This window comes from Megalops cyprinoides, chromosome 14, assembly GCF_013368585.1.
Source record: "Megalops cyprinoides isolate fMegCyp1 chromosome 14, fMegCyp1.pri, whole genome shotgun sequence".
Classification (NCBI taxonomy): Eukaryota; Metazoa; Chordata; class Actinopteri; order Elopiformes; family Megalopidae; genus Megalops; species Megalops cyprinoides.
This window is the reverse complement of record NC_050596.1, coordinates 20,479,479-20,498,490: the sequence shown is the minus strand read 5'-3', so window position 1 is coordinate 20,498,490 and position 19,012 is coordinate 20,479,479. Positions and strand designations below refer to the sequence as shown.

The 19,012-nt window shown below is 39.8% G+C and overlaps 1 protein-coding gene across 1 annotated transcript in view; it reads left to right on the top strand.

Moving 5' to 3' along the window:
• LOC118789292 (contactin-associated protein-like 5) overlaps positions 1-19,012 on the top strand; it is a 59,125-nt gene that overhangs the window by 5,684 nt on the left and 34,429 nt on the right. Inside the window, exons 2-5 of the mRNA XM_036545635.1 lie at positions 199-288; positions 2,047-2,157; positions 4,120-4,313; positions 18,477-18,624. Of these exons, the coding sequence (XP_036401528.1) occupies positions 199-288; positions 2,047-2,157; positions 4,120-4,313; positions 18,477-18,624 (543 nt within the window). The remainder of the gene's footprint in view (positions 1-198; positions 289-2,046; positions 2,158-4,119; positions 4,314-18,476; positions 18,625-19,012) is intronic.

Here is a 19,012-nt window from a genome sequence, read left to right as displayed (position 1 = left end):
ATTCTACCCCCCCATCCCCCGCTCCCCCAAAGATAGATTTGAGAGTTTCAGCCCAATGGGGAAATGGTTGTCAACCAGCTTGAAGCTTGACATCTACAACCTTTAACCCTTTGAGATTTCTCCACACCTCATTCTTCCCTCTGAAAAAATACCTAGCTCTTTTCTTCTCAGTTCCCCTGACTCTCTGGTTCTGTGCAGCTTTGAACAGCTTCCGAACCCGCAACATCATGCACACAGAGGTGATACACACTAATCAGGAGGAACAGCGGTTTTCTCCATCCTGCCGCTGTAGAGGAGTCCTTTTTTTTCTTATTCCAGGAGATTCTGCTCACAGCAACAGCAGTGGGCTTTCTTTGGCTGGCAGACAGCTTGTCACAGCTTGGATGTTAGAAGGGTGTGCTCAGAAACTTAAATCTTGTCTTTCCTCACTTTTGCTTTTTTGGGACCTCAGAACGGCTCTTGGTAATTCAGCTTCCTCCACTCTCTCTAGAAAATGGCAGACTTTCTCCTGACCTTTATTTCCGCAATTTGAAGTGCTGCTTGAGAGCTTATAGCTGGTAATCAAACAGTCATGCAGTAAACTTAGCCTGAGAATGTGGGATTTGTAGAGTCCTCATTAACACTTTTCCCAGAAACAGCTTTAGGTTTAACAGGCTCTGTATATGCTGTATTTGCTTCATGCTCTGCATGTGTGTGTCTGCGAGACATCTGAGCAGAGAGCACTGCTGGCTTCAGGCCTTTTCTTCTGCCTCCTCTCTCCCTCTTTTTATCACCATCCCTTTCTTTTCTCTCCTCCTTCTACTCTTGCTCTCTCTTCAAGTTGGAGAAAATTGATTCATGAGACTGAGAGCAATTCTTTTTGATGTCAGGCGCATTCAGGATGCTTTTGAAAAGTTAATTGGCTGCATAATCAGCTTAGTGTGAGTGAACTAGAATGAGGACTCTGGGGGGGGGGGGGGGGGGCTGCAGACACACTTACTGTCACTGTACAATTTATTTTTTATCCCATCAAAGGGGGCCACACGCGTGTTTAAAAGACGGTTACCAGGGAAACTCATTCTGTGGAACACTCTCAATAATTCACTCATACATACAGAATGAATGTGTTTAAGGGGCGGTCAGGGTCAGCATGTCTTTATCCCTGAACACTGTGGATGTGTCTTCAGTGTCAGTCTGAGGCACGCTGCCTATGTGCTGTAGTTCCACAAGGCTTGCTGAGGACAGTGCCTAGCTTTGACCACTGAAAGGTCACCGACAGGTTACGAGGCAGGTTCTCCTTAGAAAGAGAGAAACAGGCAGACAGAAAGAGTCATAGTACACTGCAGAATAACTGATCTGTGGCTACGCACCAAATGTTACATTTAATATCACTACAAACAATAACTCTATCCCACATGCCTTATACACAAGATTACGTATGATGAAAGAGACCATAACCAGTGTCAATTCATCAGTCAGAACATGCCCTTTGATTTCCCTTATTGGATTAGTTCAAGAACTGATTGTGCTTAATGTTATTTTCACAAGCTTATTTGTGTTCCATGTTTATTTCATAATTTTTCCTGAGTCACTTGTTTAATGAGATATTCTGCATTTTACTGCACAAGCTCTGTATTTGTCATAGTCATAGGGCAATTTTTTTCAGATCTTCCTCAGTAAAATCTGATCTGAAGACTGCAAGCCATATCTGACATGTAGGAGCACACATCAAAAAAAAGCTACCAGGCCAGGGATTTGTTGCCCTCTGAAGCTGTGGGCAATATCACATTTTAAAGCATTCAGGGTATATGGAATTTTTCACGTGCAAGATGCTGTGGGAGATCCGCGTGTGCCTGTGAGGCTCACACCAGGCTTCTTTTCTAGAGAAGCAGTCAAAGAACAGTCTGAGTTCTCACTCGGTCATTCATTTTCATTCACTACCCCAGTCTCACCTTTTCTCTCCAGCTAGTAATGCTGAACTACAGTAACTATTGCAATCAGAGTATTAATTTTATTGTTGGCCACAAAGAAAAAAGTTGAGGGTGGCATTTGTCTCCTCCTTTGCAGATAATTGTGATGATCCCTTGGTGTCGATGCTGCCGCAGACGTCCTTTCAGAGCTCTTCGGCATTCTCGGACAACCACTCCCCCCGCTTCGCCAAACTCAATAGAAGAGACGGTGAGTAACATAATGAATGATCTCTATGCTTCCTTTGATGGCTGAGACATCTTATTTACTTTCCAATCAATAGTACTGCAGGCCGTAGCACACTGTTGGGAAATGGTATTGTGTGTCGGGTGGAAGGGAGGGCAGCAATGTTTCCATGGATCCGTATGTGATTAGACAGCCAATCAAAATAATGTCCTTGGAGAGTACCCCTGCTGGAATGGCAGCTCCGACCAGGAGACAGCTCTGTGCGCAGACATCTGCTGTTTGTGGGGAAAAAAAAGGTTACCGTGTGTTCAACTTTGTGGGATGATAACCAAGACAGCGTTAGCCTACATTTTTTCATTAGAATAGTTATTTTATAATGCAATGCAAATGTAAAGGAAAACAAGGACTGCTTTATTTATTCGCTTAGTAGCTACTTAGAATCCAGAGGTACATAGCTCTGGATTCTATTTTGCACATTTTTCATGGCTAATTTAATGTCTGTCTGTTGTTCACTTTTGATTAAACAACTTTTTTTAAAAAGTACAACAGTATCAGTCACTTGGTGAGAGGTATTTAAAAGTTTCTCAGTGCCCAGCGAGGCTTCTGTAGCCAAAGTTCTGTAAGTAGTTCTCTCTGATGGGTTTTTCAAAGATCAATAGGATTTGATGCGCTGTCACTTGTGTCAGAGTGGGATGGATGTCTCAAAGCTGTTATCAGCTCTGTGTGATCTGATTTGGGGCGAGGGGGTACGGGAAGGGGGAGAGGTGGGGGCTATGCTGTTCCTCCCAATTCAGCTAACTTGGGTGGGAGTTCTGTAAATGACACTTCTACCATTGTGGAAAGTGGAAACTCCAGGTTTGGTATTCCCCAATGCTCTAATCATGTTGCGTTCCCCCAGCCGCCAATGGACAGAGAAAAAGCAACCTTCATCCAGCACAGTTATGCGTCTCTCACCACCATCCTGTTTCCTCCAGTTACATCCCATTTTACCAAAAATGGTCATGTTTCTCCCATGACAGTCCAGCAATGGTGGATTTTTATGGTTTTTTTTAATGGATTGAAATACACTTGGACCTACAGAAGAGAGTTCCTTTCTCTACTCTGTCCTTTGCTCCAGGGCACACCCTCTCCTCCTCTCTTTCTCTGTCTCTATCAGTCCCTCTATAGTTAATTTAGTTTAGGCAAGTGAGGCGAGTATGTCATTGCCTCATTCTGTTTGAAGGGCCCCAACACTCAGTTTTGAAATACAATGAACATTTTCTCAATCAATAGTCTGAAGAAAGGTCTCAGGATTTTAACACACTGTGTGCTATTGAAATATTTACTTAGCACTTACAGAGAGAAGCGAGCAAAAATGACACACACACTCACACATGACATGTCTGCTTGCCTGTGTTTACAAATGTGAATAGTCTTCTATTACATGGGCTCAGCAGAGTTTGTTTTAGCCTTTTTTACATGCTTGGGTAATGCTCAGAGAAAAAATCCAGTTAAATTCTTTGCTAAAAAAAATTGCTAAAGCACTATCGCTGAGGCAACGTTATATTTTCATAAACTGTTGAGTTATCATGATCACCAAATTATTAATCAATTACTACCATACCATTGTAAATTTCTCTTTTTGCTGTAAATGCAGCTTCTATGACAGCAGCACATTTTTCTAAAGGTTCAACAAACTTTAATGCATCACATTAAAAACATCATTACACAAAATAGGACAGTCATTAAAAAAAAAAAAAAAAAAAAATAGAACTAATGTCAGGATACAATTGTCAGCATTATTCTCTATAACAGCTGAATAATTTCCACTTCTCCAATTCCCATTCACCACCGTGTGCAGTCATGTTAGCATTTTACAGAAGAAAATCCTGTCACACCAGGAATGAAACCTTCCATATCAACAATATAATATATCCACCCACACCAGCAACATATTTCCTGACATCAGCAAGAAATCTACCCAAATGTCATATTCTTTCTTCTCAGGAGGTGGGGGCTGGGCTCCACGCCGGACGGACCGGCACCAGTGGCTGCAAGTTGACCTTCGGGGCAGGGTTGAGATCACAGCTATTGCCACACAGGGACGCTATGGCAGCTCCGATTGGGTAACAAGCTATCTGCTGCTGTTCAGCGACACGGGCGGAGCGTGGACACAGTATAAACAGGAGGACAGCCCGTGGGTAGGTCCTGCAACTGCTGTTTCTGGGTGTACGTGTGTGCGCGCGCGCATTCTTGATAAATAACATTGTATTTCTTGTGCGGGTGTTGTGGAGAATTTAGCCAAGACTCCAGAGAAGTCTTAAATCTTTTGCATAAACCTCATTTTAAAGTCTCATGTAAGGGATGGCATCTTTTACAGTATAGTATCCCTCTCACTGCATCTGGGAAGAGCTTACTTGGGTATTGGCCCTCCTTTGTCCTGAGAACAGACTGTGCTCCAATGATTTACCAACAACACTTCCGTCAAGAGCTTCTTTTTCCCCCTAGGAGGTCTGTCCTTTAAGTCTGTCTCAAACCCTCCCCTCTCCCCTGTCCTCCTCTGCAGAGCTTCCTGCACTGTGAACATTTTGTGAGACTACAAAGTAGGTCACATACACAACTAGGCAATCAATGGGTAATCATTTGCTTGTTAGCCATAATTAACTAGTTATCTTGCCAGCTCTATACCTTTGGGTATTATAGCTACAAGAATTTTGCCTGTAAGCCAACACATGGTTCTTTCTATTACTTCTATTGCTGTCTTCTTATACGTTAGCAAAATTATTACAGCTGTCTAGCTAATTATACCCAATTAGCTAGCAAGTTGTTGTAACCAGATAGCTAATATATAGCTAAGCTGCTATATAAATTGCAAGCTACCTCCCTATAGCAGTTGGTGCTTATGTGCTTCTGAAGCGAGCAAGGTAGTCTAGCTAAGTAGGTACTTTATTACCATAAGACAACATATTTTTGCCAAATGTTATACAGTAATGAATAATCTAATTATATTACAAATTGTACATGTACTTTATAACAGTGACAGAAAGCATTAATAACCTATCTGCATTTTGAATTTAAGTGATACCTGTCTGCCAGGGTTTTATTTTGCATACCTTTGTTAAAGTTGCTGACCACAAATGAGTGGTTTGAGCTGTCTCTACCAATAATACAATGAGTTACGGGTTTTTAGCTTCACCCCGTCGCTGCAAAGCCAGGACTCACTCAGAGAGGGACGTTCAGGGCATAAGCTGCCCTCTCCTATAGAAGTGGAAATGCACTCAGCATTGGTAAGCAGCATGCTCCAGAGTGAGGGTAATTGTTGAACAAGGGTATAGGCAGCAGTTTGTGTTACAGCATTAGCTTTAACTGAGTAGGAGAAGGCTACAGGGAGACATTGCTTCTGGTATCCAGGCCATCACATCCATGTGTTTCTCTCACTGTCACAGATCTATCCCTTTCTCTGAAACATCTGAACAAACAAAGCTGATGTTGAATTTTATGTGATCATAGTCCTCTGTAGACATTTGAAAAGCAAACAGTATAAATAGTGAACAAGGCTGCAGAGGACTATTGAAGATTATGTGATCAAAGCATAAATTATCTTTTTTAGAAAAGACCCCACCTTTGAAATGCAAAGGTAGTGACTGAAACCGCTACCCTCTGAGATTATTAAATCATCTATGAAAATTGTAGATTAAATTTTAAATGTAATTTTAAATGCAGTGGGTAAGAGCTGCCTTAAGGTCTCTGTGTCAACACTCCCATTAAAAGACATTGTAAGGACCCAACCAGTGCTGCATTCCTGTTCAAATGAACTCTAGGTAGGAAATGTTTTTTTTTTTTTTCTGCTTATGCGAGACTGCTCTATGAATCCATATTCTGTATCAGCAACGAGAGGTTTTTAGATCAGAAGTATTCTTGCACTGCACCCATCTGTGTCTCAGCACCTACCAGGATCAGCAGTCGTCAACAATAATCGCTGATGCAGAGAGGTCCAAGACACACACTGGCACATACTTGCACACACACAGAAAAATTAGAAACACCAGCGTTTCCAACTTCGGAATATCACTGTGACTAATTTAACACCTAAAATTGCTCTGCAGCACGAAGCTATTCTGTTTGCCCATCTGTTTCTGCTGCTGTGGCATCACAGTGTTTGGAGGAGGCATACAAATATATGTACTGTTACATTCAGAAGAGAAATCAAACCAGATTTAATAGCACCATAGAAATGTTCTACATTTACATTTACTCACTTGGCAGATGCTCTTTTCTAGAGCAATATACAAAGCAAAGGGTATAAAACTGGTATATATAATAAGGCCACATGAACAAGTATGCATACAAAAAACTGACAACACATAAGGTAATAAACTACTGTGATATACACTGCTGTATTCTTCATGTCTCATTTTTGTTGTTTCCTTAAAATAAAAGTATTAACACGATCCACTGCCTATTAACTCATAGAGCTGTGCACTCTGGCTGCCATATGAATTTGGCCAAGCTTAGATTTCAGTTCTATTGTTAGCAAATGCTTGTTGTTTGTTCTAGTCAGTCTAGAGGGCAGTGGTGACTAAGCAAGTGAAGTAAAAGGGTGAAATCCTTTGTTGGATTCTTAAAGGATTTCCCTTTTTACATTTTCCTTTGGTCTTTGAAAAGCACTGTGTACAGTGCTATTCTCTGCTCTTTAAAACCCTGTCAAATCTGAGTGGGTTTACAGGATATAAAAGAATGTCAATCACGGCTTGGTCATTGAGGTACAGTTAACAACCAAAACAGTCTCCTTCACCTTCACTCACTCTCTCCGTACATTAAAAGTGTCACTGTTCTCATGAATACCATCTCAGCTGGAAGATAACAACCTCTGAGAAGTTCAGGTATCATACCAGTTTTGGAGTGACCTGTCAAAGCACGGATGCAAGGACTTCACTGTAAATTGAGTTGTCAGATAAGTATTTCAACTTGAATATAACATAATAGAAATAACCGAAGAAACATTTCCCAAGGCTTTTTGCATTTGAACAGACCTAGAAATATGGTGGTTGCATAAATGGGTATCATAGAAGTAGCAGAGAAAGACAATGCAGTCCTTGGTGTGCTATGGGCTGTCTATTTGTTACATTAAATTCAACAACTGTTGCAATAGGCAGTCAAAGACAGGCCTTTTCAAAAATCATGTACAATTAATTGGATAAGAAATCTACCTCTGATTACATACCAAAATCAGTGGTTCACTCCAGATACAGTATCTCTGCCAGTACACACTAGAGCAACGCAAAACAACAAGCCCTATAATGTATGTAGAAAGTAAAGAAGTCACAGCAATGCAGAGAGGGACAGAGAGGAGCTGTATACTGATAAACAAAGAAGACAGTGACAATCCACTGATACTCAAGGAAGAATACAGAAAGTGGAATCACTGAGGCTCACAGGTTGCTAGATGGGAGCCAGTAAGACCAACAAATGGACAAAGAAAACTGACATTCAGAAACAGACAGGAGCTACTCAGAGATGGTCTCTTTTGGCACAAATAGCCCCAGTCTGCTATAAAACAGAAACTTCATTCCACATTGCACTCTTCTTTCTCTTTATATGTACCTCTACCACTTTACAGCAGCTGTCCCTCTATCATAAGCATTTGCTGTGGGACATGAAGTATTGCAAATACACTTTAACACTACTGTAGATTCCATTTAGTTTTAGGTTTTACCACGTTCTTTGAGGTGAACTCTGTCCCTGTGAGTTCTGTTTAATGATGGATTTGAGGACTGAAGTAGATAATGTTTTGCATTTCTCTTTAGGATTTATTAATTTATTAATAATTTGTTACATGTTTTGATATGCCAATAATATTAACTAAAACAATCTGGAATTAAAGAAACAGTGGAGAATCTGAGCGTGGGTCTTAGCATTCAAACATCATAAAATAAGCAGAGAAAAACTGAAGGTTACAAGGAAATATTAAACCAGCCAAGCAGAGGCCATGATGTTTATGATACTTCAAATGTTAAAAGTAAACATGTGTGGGTGTTTTGACCTGCAGTTATAGCAGTGTCTCTACAATCACGAAGGAGAGGACTGTTTTGTTAAGGGACTGGTGTGTACTTGAAACTAGCATTGCAACTCTCCAACGTTCACTGAATACACATGCTGGTCAAACTGAATCCTTTATGCAGTGTAGGTTCTAACTTTGGCAGGAAGAATTGAGAACTCTGGTCCTTTTCAGTAGGATGATGGTGGTTGGGATGAGATGGCTGATGGCACACAGCTGACTTGTTCAAGTGCTTGTGCAATGCAATAATGTAACAAGACACATACTGTTTTCTTTTGCGTTTCAATTTAATTATGCACACATGCAGTCGTGATGCAGAAAGCAAAAACTGACATATATTATGTACACATGCACACGCACACCTGCAAATTCCTTGGGGACAGGGGCCACAATCTCTCAGGATCTGTGAAGCAATGCTTGATGTAATTGCATGTCTTGGAAGTTTCAAGTTCAGACAGCATGCAGCATGGTCCATGGCAGCCCCCTGGATTCAATTATTTACTTACTTCTCTCTTCGACAGTTCTCTCAAAAATACTGCCCTAGAATAAAACGCAGACTGGGTTTTGGACTCAAATCCTTAAAGGAGCTTTAATGCAAACTGTAAACCCAGAAAACATTAAGTATTTTCATTGCATTCATCCTCCTACAATTAAAAATGAGTTTCTGAAAGTCAATGGAAATTTTCAGTCAGGAGTAGTTGCTAGCAGGAATATAGAAATGATACAGAAGGTGAGTGAATTAATTCCTTTGAACATTGACAGAGATAAATGTTATATTTAACCCTAACTGCATACACAACTACCCTTCCTTCCAAACGATCATGCAAAAGGACAGAATCAAAGCCAAGAGTTGTGATGTAAGCTGTAGTGTGGGACAGTGGTGCACAGCATTTTGTTAGCATTTTAGAGCTATGATGGATATGTCAGTTAATGGTGTATGTGTAAGGATGGAGTTGGATCGGAGTTGTCAAGTATATCATTGTGACTGTCCTCTGATCAATGACAGAAATGTCAAGCGTTGTGTTTGTGTGTAGGAGTGTTGTTATGGAACAGATAATGCAATTTTTGTGCACAAATGCATGAGAGTGCTGATGTAGACCAATGAGCACGTGTCATGTTGATTCTGTCCTTTGTCAGTAAGTAATAGCATTCATCTAGAGCAGAGATGTGGAGTTTTAGTGTAAGTTACATCTAGATTTTAAACGTAAACATTCAGAGAATAATTTTCAGTTATTAAAGTCTGGGCTTGTGAAATAAATATTTGGCAGAATTTTCATCCTACCCTGTTGAAATACTTTGTGCAGTGCTTTGAACATAAGAAAAGAGCTATATAAATATGATGCCTTGCAATAGTCCATTATTATTCTAATGTTATTCAGTTAGGCTAATAAGATGTTTTGGAGAACTTACAGATGATTCAAGATAAATATGAAAGATCGGAATGTTATCTTTAAATGTCATGAAGATGTCACATTTAATAGCATTGTTATAAATCATACACCCTGCACCCTTTGTTTCCGAATAGTTCAACATTAGTTCTGAGACTTAAATTTAGCTGTCACATATGACATACTAGTATTAAAATGCCAGTCTCTAATAAGTCTCAAATAGGCATTGGGGGCTGTTTTATAATTACAGAAAACAAGCCCCCAGGCTACTGATTTACATTTCACAGTAAACATGTATTTGATGTGAAACTAGGATATTCAGTGTGTCATTGTATGTGTGCAAGATTGTGTGTAAGGCTGTTGATGTGATACATATTTGTGTGTTGCCGTTTGTGTGCGAGAGCATTGTTGTGGAAGATGCTTGCTTCTTTACTTCCATATACTTAATGTAATAAATTGAATCTTATTTTAGCTAAACACTGCTGTTTCTCCTTGATTAAAAACAAATTTCCCACTTTGTATAACAATACACCTAGGCTAATGATTATCATAATTAATTCATTTGGGAATGCACCAGACATTTTTTTGTTCTTTGAGCTCAAAGACTATTTATCTGCTTTTGTTTAGGTTATTTTTATGGTAAAGAATAATGCTTTTTTAAATGGATAGAGGCAGTTATTTTTAGAGGAAGACTCATTAAAATGCAGATGTTGCCAGCCCCATGAACAAAGAACACAAATTCTCTGCAATTTTCCACTCAATTCATAAAAGTACCAGTTTCTGCATATTTTCAGTTTATGTAAAAGTCAGTTTCTCTTCACACATCTCAGTGATTTTAAATCTCCAAAAATACTTGCATATCTCAGAAATTTCAATTGATGTGGAATGTCTTTTTAATCTCTGCTACATGTACCTTGTATCAAAGGCCAGGCGCAAAAGCCCAGGTATTTGTAATGGTGTGTTTTATGCCAGTCATTTCTGTTCATCCTAATCCTTCCTCTAATAAAATCATGGGAATATGAAGGGGGAAAGCCGGTAATTAGCATGGGTGCTTTCAATTAAAGCTTACCAAAAGGGCTAATGCCAATTTTAGCCCAGGTCTGATGAGACATAACCAAAGGTCCTGTTGGCATTTGGACAAGACTGCAGCAGAATCTGTGCCCCGGTGTGTCATTGCATTGACTGAAAAAGTTCATCAGCACAAACCGTGCAGGCAGATGGTGTGGCATCTGAGAGGTGACCTCACCAACTGTGCCTGTGTTTACTCTTTCCTGTCTCTCTTTTAGCTGCCCTGTCCTGTCGCAGCACAGTGACCTGCACAGGGAATGTAAAGTTTTTCTATGCATTAATTTAGATTTTATAATTATATATATATACATACATACATACACATACATACACACACACACACACACACACACATACTGTATTTAGGTGTAGCTGTGCATCTGGAGGCTAACTGCATTTTCATGCTAACTTGGTATTTAGAAGTTCCTCCATTGGTTACTGTTGTTGAGTTGCACAAGCTATCATAACCCGCAAAATGTGTACTGCAGACAGAAAATGGAGAGAATAGGCATTTCCCTGCATAAATTTCTACAGGAAGTATTAAATAGCGAAAGAAACTGCTGATTTAATTGCCAACAAAAGGGTCTGCAGTATGTTCCAGAGGTGATATCCACTATATGAAATTATCGGAAGAAATGAGCAGATAGGATGGGGATTGAGATGACTGTTGTAACTGCCTCAAACATAGGATTGGTCAAGTGCTATTCAGGGGTAGGGATTTGTGAAGGTTCTATTGTATATGTGCATTTGCTTTCTTCCCAGTTGTGTACTGCAAAAAGTCTGTATTTGCGATTCAGCTGTGCATTCAGCAGTGTTGGGAATTCAGCTGTTTATTCAGTGTTAGCTGTGTATTGGATGGTCAGCTGTTTATTTGGGGGGTTAAACATGTTAATCACGTCAACAAAAAGCAGAGGGGTGCCGTCTGCTTTGTGACCGTCAGCAGGTGTAGGTTGGGTCATTTCCAGATTATGAGAAAAATTTGCATTCATCAACCACATAAAAGGAGATACACATACAAGGACCTCCATAGCAATTACTTGAAGATGGATGAAACATATACATGTCATCCATGTGGCTGAAGTGCAGTCGATTAATGATAATTTCATTTATTCAGTACTGTTGTGACGTTTGTAAAAATACAAAATACAAAAAAATACAAATCCTTTGTGGTTGCAAGTATTTTCATGTTAGACATGAACTTCTCTTTAACATTAACTGGATATTCTTAAACATGATATTGATATTTCTTTTGTCTTTTTTGCAGAAAGCACAGTGGCACATAGCTTGCTTGTTTGCGTTCTATGTATTACTGACTTTCTTTGTCTTATTCTTTCAAGCACGCACACAAGTACACATCCACACACAGGCACACATACACACACACACTGGAGTTGGAAGTACGGTGAATTCATCGATGATCCCTTTGGTTGCATGCTGTGGACTGATCTAAGAATAAAAACCTAACCCCCAAACCCTTGAATGGGGAATAGACTCTCCCTGGCCTCTCATGGGAGGAATACATCTACTCCAGACTCTCAGAGGTTCAGTGCAGAAGGGTTGCCAGGAACACAGAGCCCCCCCGTGGCTGTGGGCTATTCCCTGCTCCAGACTTCCAGCACCATGCAGTTTTGAAGGTGCTTAGCGCTTTGCAGCATTCGCCTTCTTTATCTACCACTGTATTTTTGTATGGTATCAAAAGTAGATTTATTGCTTTGGTCTGAGATTTTAGATCAGTTATAGTGCCCCATAAGAGTTGTCTACCTCCATGGTACCTTTTTTTTGGAGAAAAGAAATAAGGCTCTTCAGCTCTTAATATTCCAGAGAAAACATATTTCATCTTTTTTTGGACATTTGTTCATGTATTTTGTCCCGATTTCCTTTTTGCCATTCTGCTGTAGAGCTTTCACTCTCAATTTAAAGGATGAACTGATGATGTAACTGAGCTTAACAAGTGTGTCACCATCTGCAATGCCTTGCGATTAGTTGTTTTGTTTTTTTTTCAATTTCTTTTTTTTTTTTTTTTAATTTTGCAACAGTTTATCAGAGAGTGGGAGAAAGGTGTCCAATTATCAGAAGCAACACACGCAGCTCTGATTATTACACACTTGGTGCTTTTAGCACCTTTAGGCATAAAACAAATTGCTTTTTTACAACATAGTTATATTTACACTGATGATTCAATTTCTATAGGCCTCATTAACTTTATGCGTATGATTTATAAAATTACCTGGCAGAGTCTTCAGCAGCAAAATGGTTTACCCTGTGATTGCACTAGGGTTTACATGACTTATACCTACTTTATAAAATTGCATTCTGTCAGTTTTGTCCTTTTCTACATATTTGTGTCATCTCCTTTCAATGAACAGAGTAAATACATTTAGAGAGGTTGCGATGGTTTGTTTCATGAAATCACAGTTTATCAAAGACAGAGAATACTGGAACACCACAGGGCCTCACAGGAATGAAACATCTTAGTTTCTTCATCAAACGCGGTCACTGTGGGGCTGATGTGTGCTCTATTCTTGCTACCTGGGCCCCTCCCTTGACGTGGTCTGTACGCAAGTGAAGGTAGCGGGGGGAGAGCTAAAGGAAACAAGGAGGTTGAGCTGCTAATGATCCCATTAACTGAGCTAAAGGCCAAGGGAGCAGCTGACATGATTGGAGCCCACAGGCGATGGCTCTCAGGTGTGGAAATAACCATCATTTCACTCAGATGGATAGAAATGATCCCCAGGCTGCTTAAATCCATTCCCTTCCTCTGCAAGTACAGAGTTGAAACTGTGGTGGCGTGCAAAGGTACACACAGTATTTTTCAGACCAAAATGAGACCTTTCAGCATAGTGAATACAAGCCAAGTTCCCCAGCCTCTTTTCCACTGTGAACATTTCAGTTTAAATGTTTGGTGGGAGGTCTGATGAGACAGCATGAATGTTTTTATTATAATTCAGAAGCATAATAGTGTTTTAATATGTTAACATTATATTCATTTTTCCGTGATGATGGTTGAGTGCTAGTGTTTCTTTTCAAACCCTGTTGTCTGAACTTGTTAACAGTGTTGTATGAACCCCCCACTGCGCCCCCCCTCCCCCTCCCCCGCTCTCCCCCAGGTAGCACCACTAAACAAAATGAACTGTCACCTTAGAAATGAGACGCACAGATCCAGCTGATGAAACTAATAACAGGGATCACATCAGTAGGGAGAACGAGTTGAGATCCTTAATGAATGGAAGGAGTGCGTCTCATTCAGGGCTCCTTATAGCAATGGAAATAACAAAGTCTCTGTGGGTGAAGGCCTGTTTACATGACTGGGAACTAACTTGGGCTCTGTAATGTAATGGGATGAAGGGGGATACCCATGGGCCTGGTCCAAAGACGTATGTTTATATCTGCAGGGTGACCGGGAGGATGTATTGTGGCATCTTTTCCGACGGTGAATGTGAGTCATTGCGGTACAAGGTGCTCTCTCAGCGCCACGTGAAATAGGCCATCCATCAGGGACACTCCAAGCTGCCGCTGACGCAATACCATACGGCTCGCATTTTGGCTGTACTCCTCTCCTACATCTCATCTGAGTCATTACTGAAGCTGTTACAGCTTATGTTGGTTTACTTAAGTTGCAAAAAAGTGCCTTTAACTGATCTGTATTTATTTGTATCCTCAGACACAGTTTAGCTAACCAAAGGTAACTTCGACTGGGATCTACATATATTTTGTTTTACATATCAATTTAAACAGCTGGCTTTTTATTGAACCAATTCAGGTTAAGCAGCTTGTTATGAGGTAGAACATAAGAATTAGCAATTAGCAGGACCTCACCTGGGAATCAAATCACTATCACATCATTTAAATAAATAAGCTTATTAATTTGCATGAATAAGTTATTCTTTATAATTAACCCGTTTCATTCATGAATTACTTAACACATTGAATTTAATTTGAATTTATTCTGCCATTCTCTGTCTCTGTTGAGCTTTCAATTGACACTTATTTTAGCAGGCCAGATTTATTTTCATTCACTGACAAGACTGATCTGATCTGAGAGTACATTTATCATGAACCGTGCTTAGTAATTGTTTATACCGTTTGGAAAACATAAGATTAATTGGTTTTAACAAATCACAATTTCATAATTTATTTTCCAAAATAAACAGCTTGCTTCATTGTAACCCACTCTTTTCTGCTGTTTTAAAGAAATATAAAATTATCTTAATAGGGAGTCTGGCCACACAGTGCCCACTAGTTGATGGTGTCTTTCCCTCAGACTTAGCCACTAGCCTCACCTTAGCCACTAGCCATTTAGCCTAACATCAGAAAGTCACTGAATCTCCTGGCCAACAAACTCTCAAAGTCACTGAGATCTCTTCCTCTAGCCAAAGGTGGCCAAAGTAATGGCCAAAAGGGTCTTCCCAGCATTTTTGTTCATGCCCCTAAGCATGATAGGGTGTTACCGGTTAATTAACCTAGTAAACAGTCCTATATATAATTTATAGGTGGAACACTTAGATTTCAAATGGTATATTCAGGCTACATATGTTGCGGTTTGAATGTAAACTGCCTTGCTTAAAGAAAGTTTAAAGCCAGCCTCCTCTAGACAATGGTCCATTGTTAGCCTTACACCAATTTTCATTCCAGAAGATGAAACTGTGCAATCAGACAGGTATGAACTCTCAGCCTAGTCTATCATCAGGCAGTGTACTAAATCAAATAATCCTCATTTCACCATGTTTTAGTTTTTGGTAGAGCCATTGAAATATTTCCACTTCTGAAGTCTTATTTCCAACATTGTTTTTACCAGTGTGACTAATTAGTCTCATCTGACATTTTCATTATTGAATAGGACATAATGTGACCAGAGATACTGTATGAAGTGCTCTTTGCTCCAGGTACAACACTCACCAGTACATACAGAGCCATTCACATTTGGGGGAAAATAATTACCAATTAGCAGGATCTCTTTGGGTTCAGATCAGCGCAAGACAGTTAAAATTGATTTTCTGCAAAAAAAAAAAAAAAAAAAAAATGCCACCTACTCTTTTGGTATCCTAAGAATGGAATAACATGCATTTCTGCTCATTTAGTCTGGAGATCAAAGTACTGTACATTTTATCTGCCTGTTCAGCTTTGTGTTAAGCTTTAAGGTTCACTGAGTACTTTTAACATGAAATTAGTGTGTGAAATTCCTACAAATGTGCTCTCGTTTATTTTGCTAACATATTTGACCCATTTCACAAGGAAACTGCCTTAGACCTGGAGCTAGCTTTTCTTGAAACTGAAAGTAAATCCTGCCTACTAGGCCACAGGGGAATGTACATAGGATGATATTTAATCTGTGATGAAATCAGTATGATATTACATGGTGTAGGCCTTTTTCAGTTGACTGACATGCTGTTATTGAAAAAGGATTGTTTGATGGGTTTCTCATTATGGTGTGTAAAGCCTGTTTATAGCACAGTGAGTGAATTCCCAGGAGATACATGGTCCTCTGTGGTTCTGTAAATGCTTTGCTTGCATCTCAACACACACCAAGTGTTCGGCTCTATTCAAACTGTTTCTAGTGAAATCAATGGCACAACTTATGATAGCACCCTAAATGACTACAGGTAGCACTGTGTCAGCTTTATTACTTCTGAGAGAATTCTTATTTCAATAAGTTTGTCTTTTCACTTGGAAAATTCCATCGTGTGATCTATGCTTCAGCAAACTGGAACATACACTTCATGGTACACTTTGAGTTGTGGGAGGAAGTAGAATTAATGGGAAGGCAGGGACCTTGCCTATCCCCCCCCCCCCCCCCCCCCAACCACTGTCCCAACCCTATCCACAGGGGAATGAAGAGAAGCCAGGACTCTGTCCCACAATCCATCTCTCCATAAATCTGTAACACATATCATTAGTGATTTGGTTTGTCAGCAGACTGTATACAGTTATGGTGGAAGTGGGTCATTGATTACAGAAAAGAGTTTTTTCTCTCTCTCTCTCTCTCTCTCTCTCTCTCAAATTCAAATTCAAATTCAAATGAGCTTTATTGGCATGACGAAAACTCCATTTGTATTGCCAAAGCATCTCTCTCTCTCTCTCCCTCTCTCTCTCTCTCTCTCTCCTCACACTGTGAATCTATATGCAGACATGGACTTCTTGCCAAAAAAGGAGCCATTCCATGCTGTGCTCTGAAGGAATTATTCTAACTACAAGACAAAGAAGTGCCGTTTCATCCCTGTCTAAACAAATATCAAATATGTTGTAACAGTTCCCACAGTGGTTCTGATTTTCAAATCTGGGCTGGAGAGAGTTATACCACAGGGATATTAAAACTCTTTTGAATTTGAACAGCTTCCTCAAGTCTGACGATAAGGTCTTTGAAGTCAATGAAAGTGAAGAGTCTTTGAGTAGAGTGAGAAGAAAGAGCACATTGCTCAGATCTTGTTCTGTGTGCCCTTGGTATATATTGTTGTTTATGTTCCAGGGTCTGCTTTGATGGGCCATTTTCTGTTTGTTTGTTTTTTTTTTTTTTTGGGGTTCTTTGTGCATACATTTGCTAAATTTATTAGCCTTGACACGGTTTTCTTTGTGGATTAATGTATGAAGTCCTCTGCCTTGCATTAGAATGGGAATTCATTTTCTCATTAATCTGACAAGCATCTCTGAATCTAATAATGTAACAAATAAACAAAAAGGGCATTGCACTGATCTGCATTATGCCTGCATAGAATTACTACATGCACTTCTTGACATTGCTATATGGATTTATAGTGCATATCCTGGAACCAACATTTAATGATGATATATTGTAATGTCAGTATATGCCTTTGGACTGGTGCAGGTCAAACTCATGTCAGTTGGCAGTTTTTTTTTGACAGTTCTCTGCCATATTAATAAAGATCTGTATTTGCAAAGTGATTGTGATGGTTTAAACGATAAAAGGTGCGGTGTTTCTATCCTGACAGCCAGATCCAGTAGCAATAAGTCTGGCAGTTATTCATTACCTCACTTCTGCAATCTTGCCCCAGATTCCAGATAGATGTTCTCTCATACAATCAAAACAAAAAGCAGCTTTCAGTGTAAACCCCCTTTACTCTTAAATAGTGGTCTTCCTCTGTCCCTTAGTCTCTCCTTTTCTCTTTGATAAAATGAATTGTATTGCCACCACCCATACAATTCCATCTAATTTATTTACAGTCCAGCATCTGAGAATGTGATGAATGCACCTCATTTTGAGGGGAAATGTCCATAGCTCTGAAACACTGGTGTAAACATAAAATGATATGAGTAAATATGAAATAAATTGTTTATCATTCCTAACAAAATGTGTAGGTCTTAAATGAACCAACAAATGTCAAAAAAGGAAAAAAAAATGGTTATTTATTCAGGTTACCTGATGAATGTGAATCGTTTTGGCTACAAGGTGCTTTATGCAATTTTGCTGTTGTCAGCTGCAGAGACAATTAACCACTAATTACTTAATCTGCATAATTACAGCACAGTATTGATGCTGTCTTGTTCTTTTGAGGATATACAAATGCATAAACCTGAAAATCACATTAAGTTTGATGTTTTTCCTAATAAAAAGGGGAGTGAAAACCAGGTCAGTGCATGACCGTTTTGTCACTGATGACATGGCAGAAGTGCAAAAGAGAACTGTGTATAGTCGATACATAATTGCATATCCTCAACACACTTGTCACTCCTTTTAAGTTCATACAACAGTTAAGTGCATCATGCAAGTGCAAATAGAGGGTTGTAGTTGTATTTCTTGTCATGAAAGAGAGTGTGTGGTTATCCAAGGTGCAGTTATGGAGCATTGGCTGTATTGAACTCTGTGTTATCCGTTATCCCCTCCTGTGTGTTTCCAGACATTTACCGGGAACACGAACGCAGACGGCGTGGTCCACCACCGTTTTCCACACTCTCTCAGAACCCGATTCCTGCGCTTCGTCCCCTTGGACTGGAGCCCCAGCGGCTGGGTGGGGCTCAGAGTGGAGGTGTACGGATGCACATACAGTGAGTTTGCCCGTGTTCTCAGGTTCAATGTGCATGAACGCACACACAGTGAGTTTACCCATGTCCTCTAGTTTGTGGGGTGTACAAATGTGCGTATGTCATAACGAAAGATGTAATTATTTGACTGCACGGAATTGTATCACTGTAGTGGGGACTTATGATCTGTTTGTGGTGAAAAAATCTGAAATGGCTATTCCTATTCCTATTTGGATGGATTTCCTCGTATGCTGACATGGGTCGAAATCCTCCCTCTACATGGTAAACATCATATTTAATACAAACCATCACCAAGATCAACAGAATACACTGACTAAGGGTCAATCACCAAAGAGGTATTCAATCTAGTCCTCATGGCAATCTGTCCCTATTTCTGAGGGGTGAATTTCAG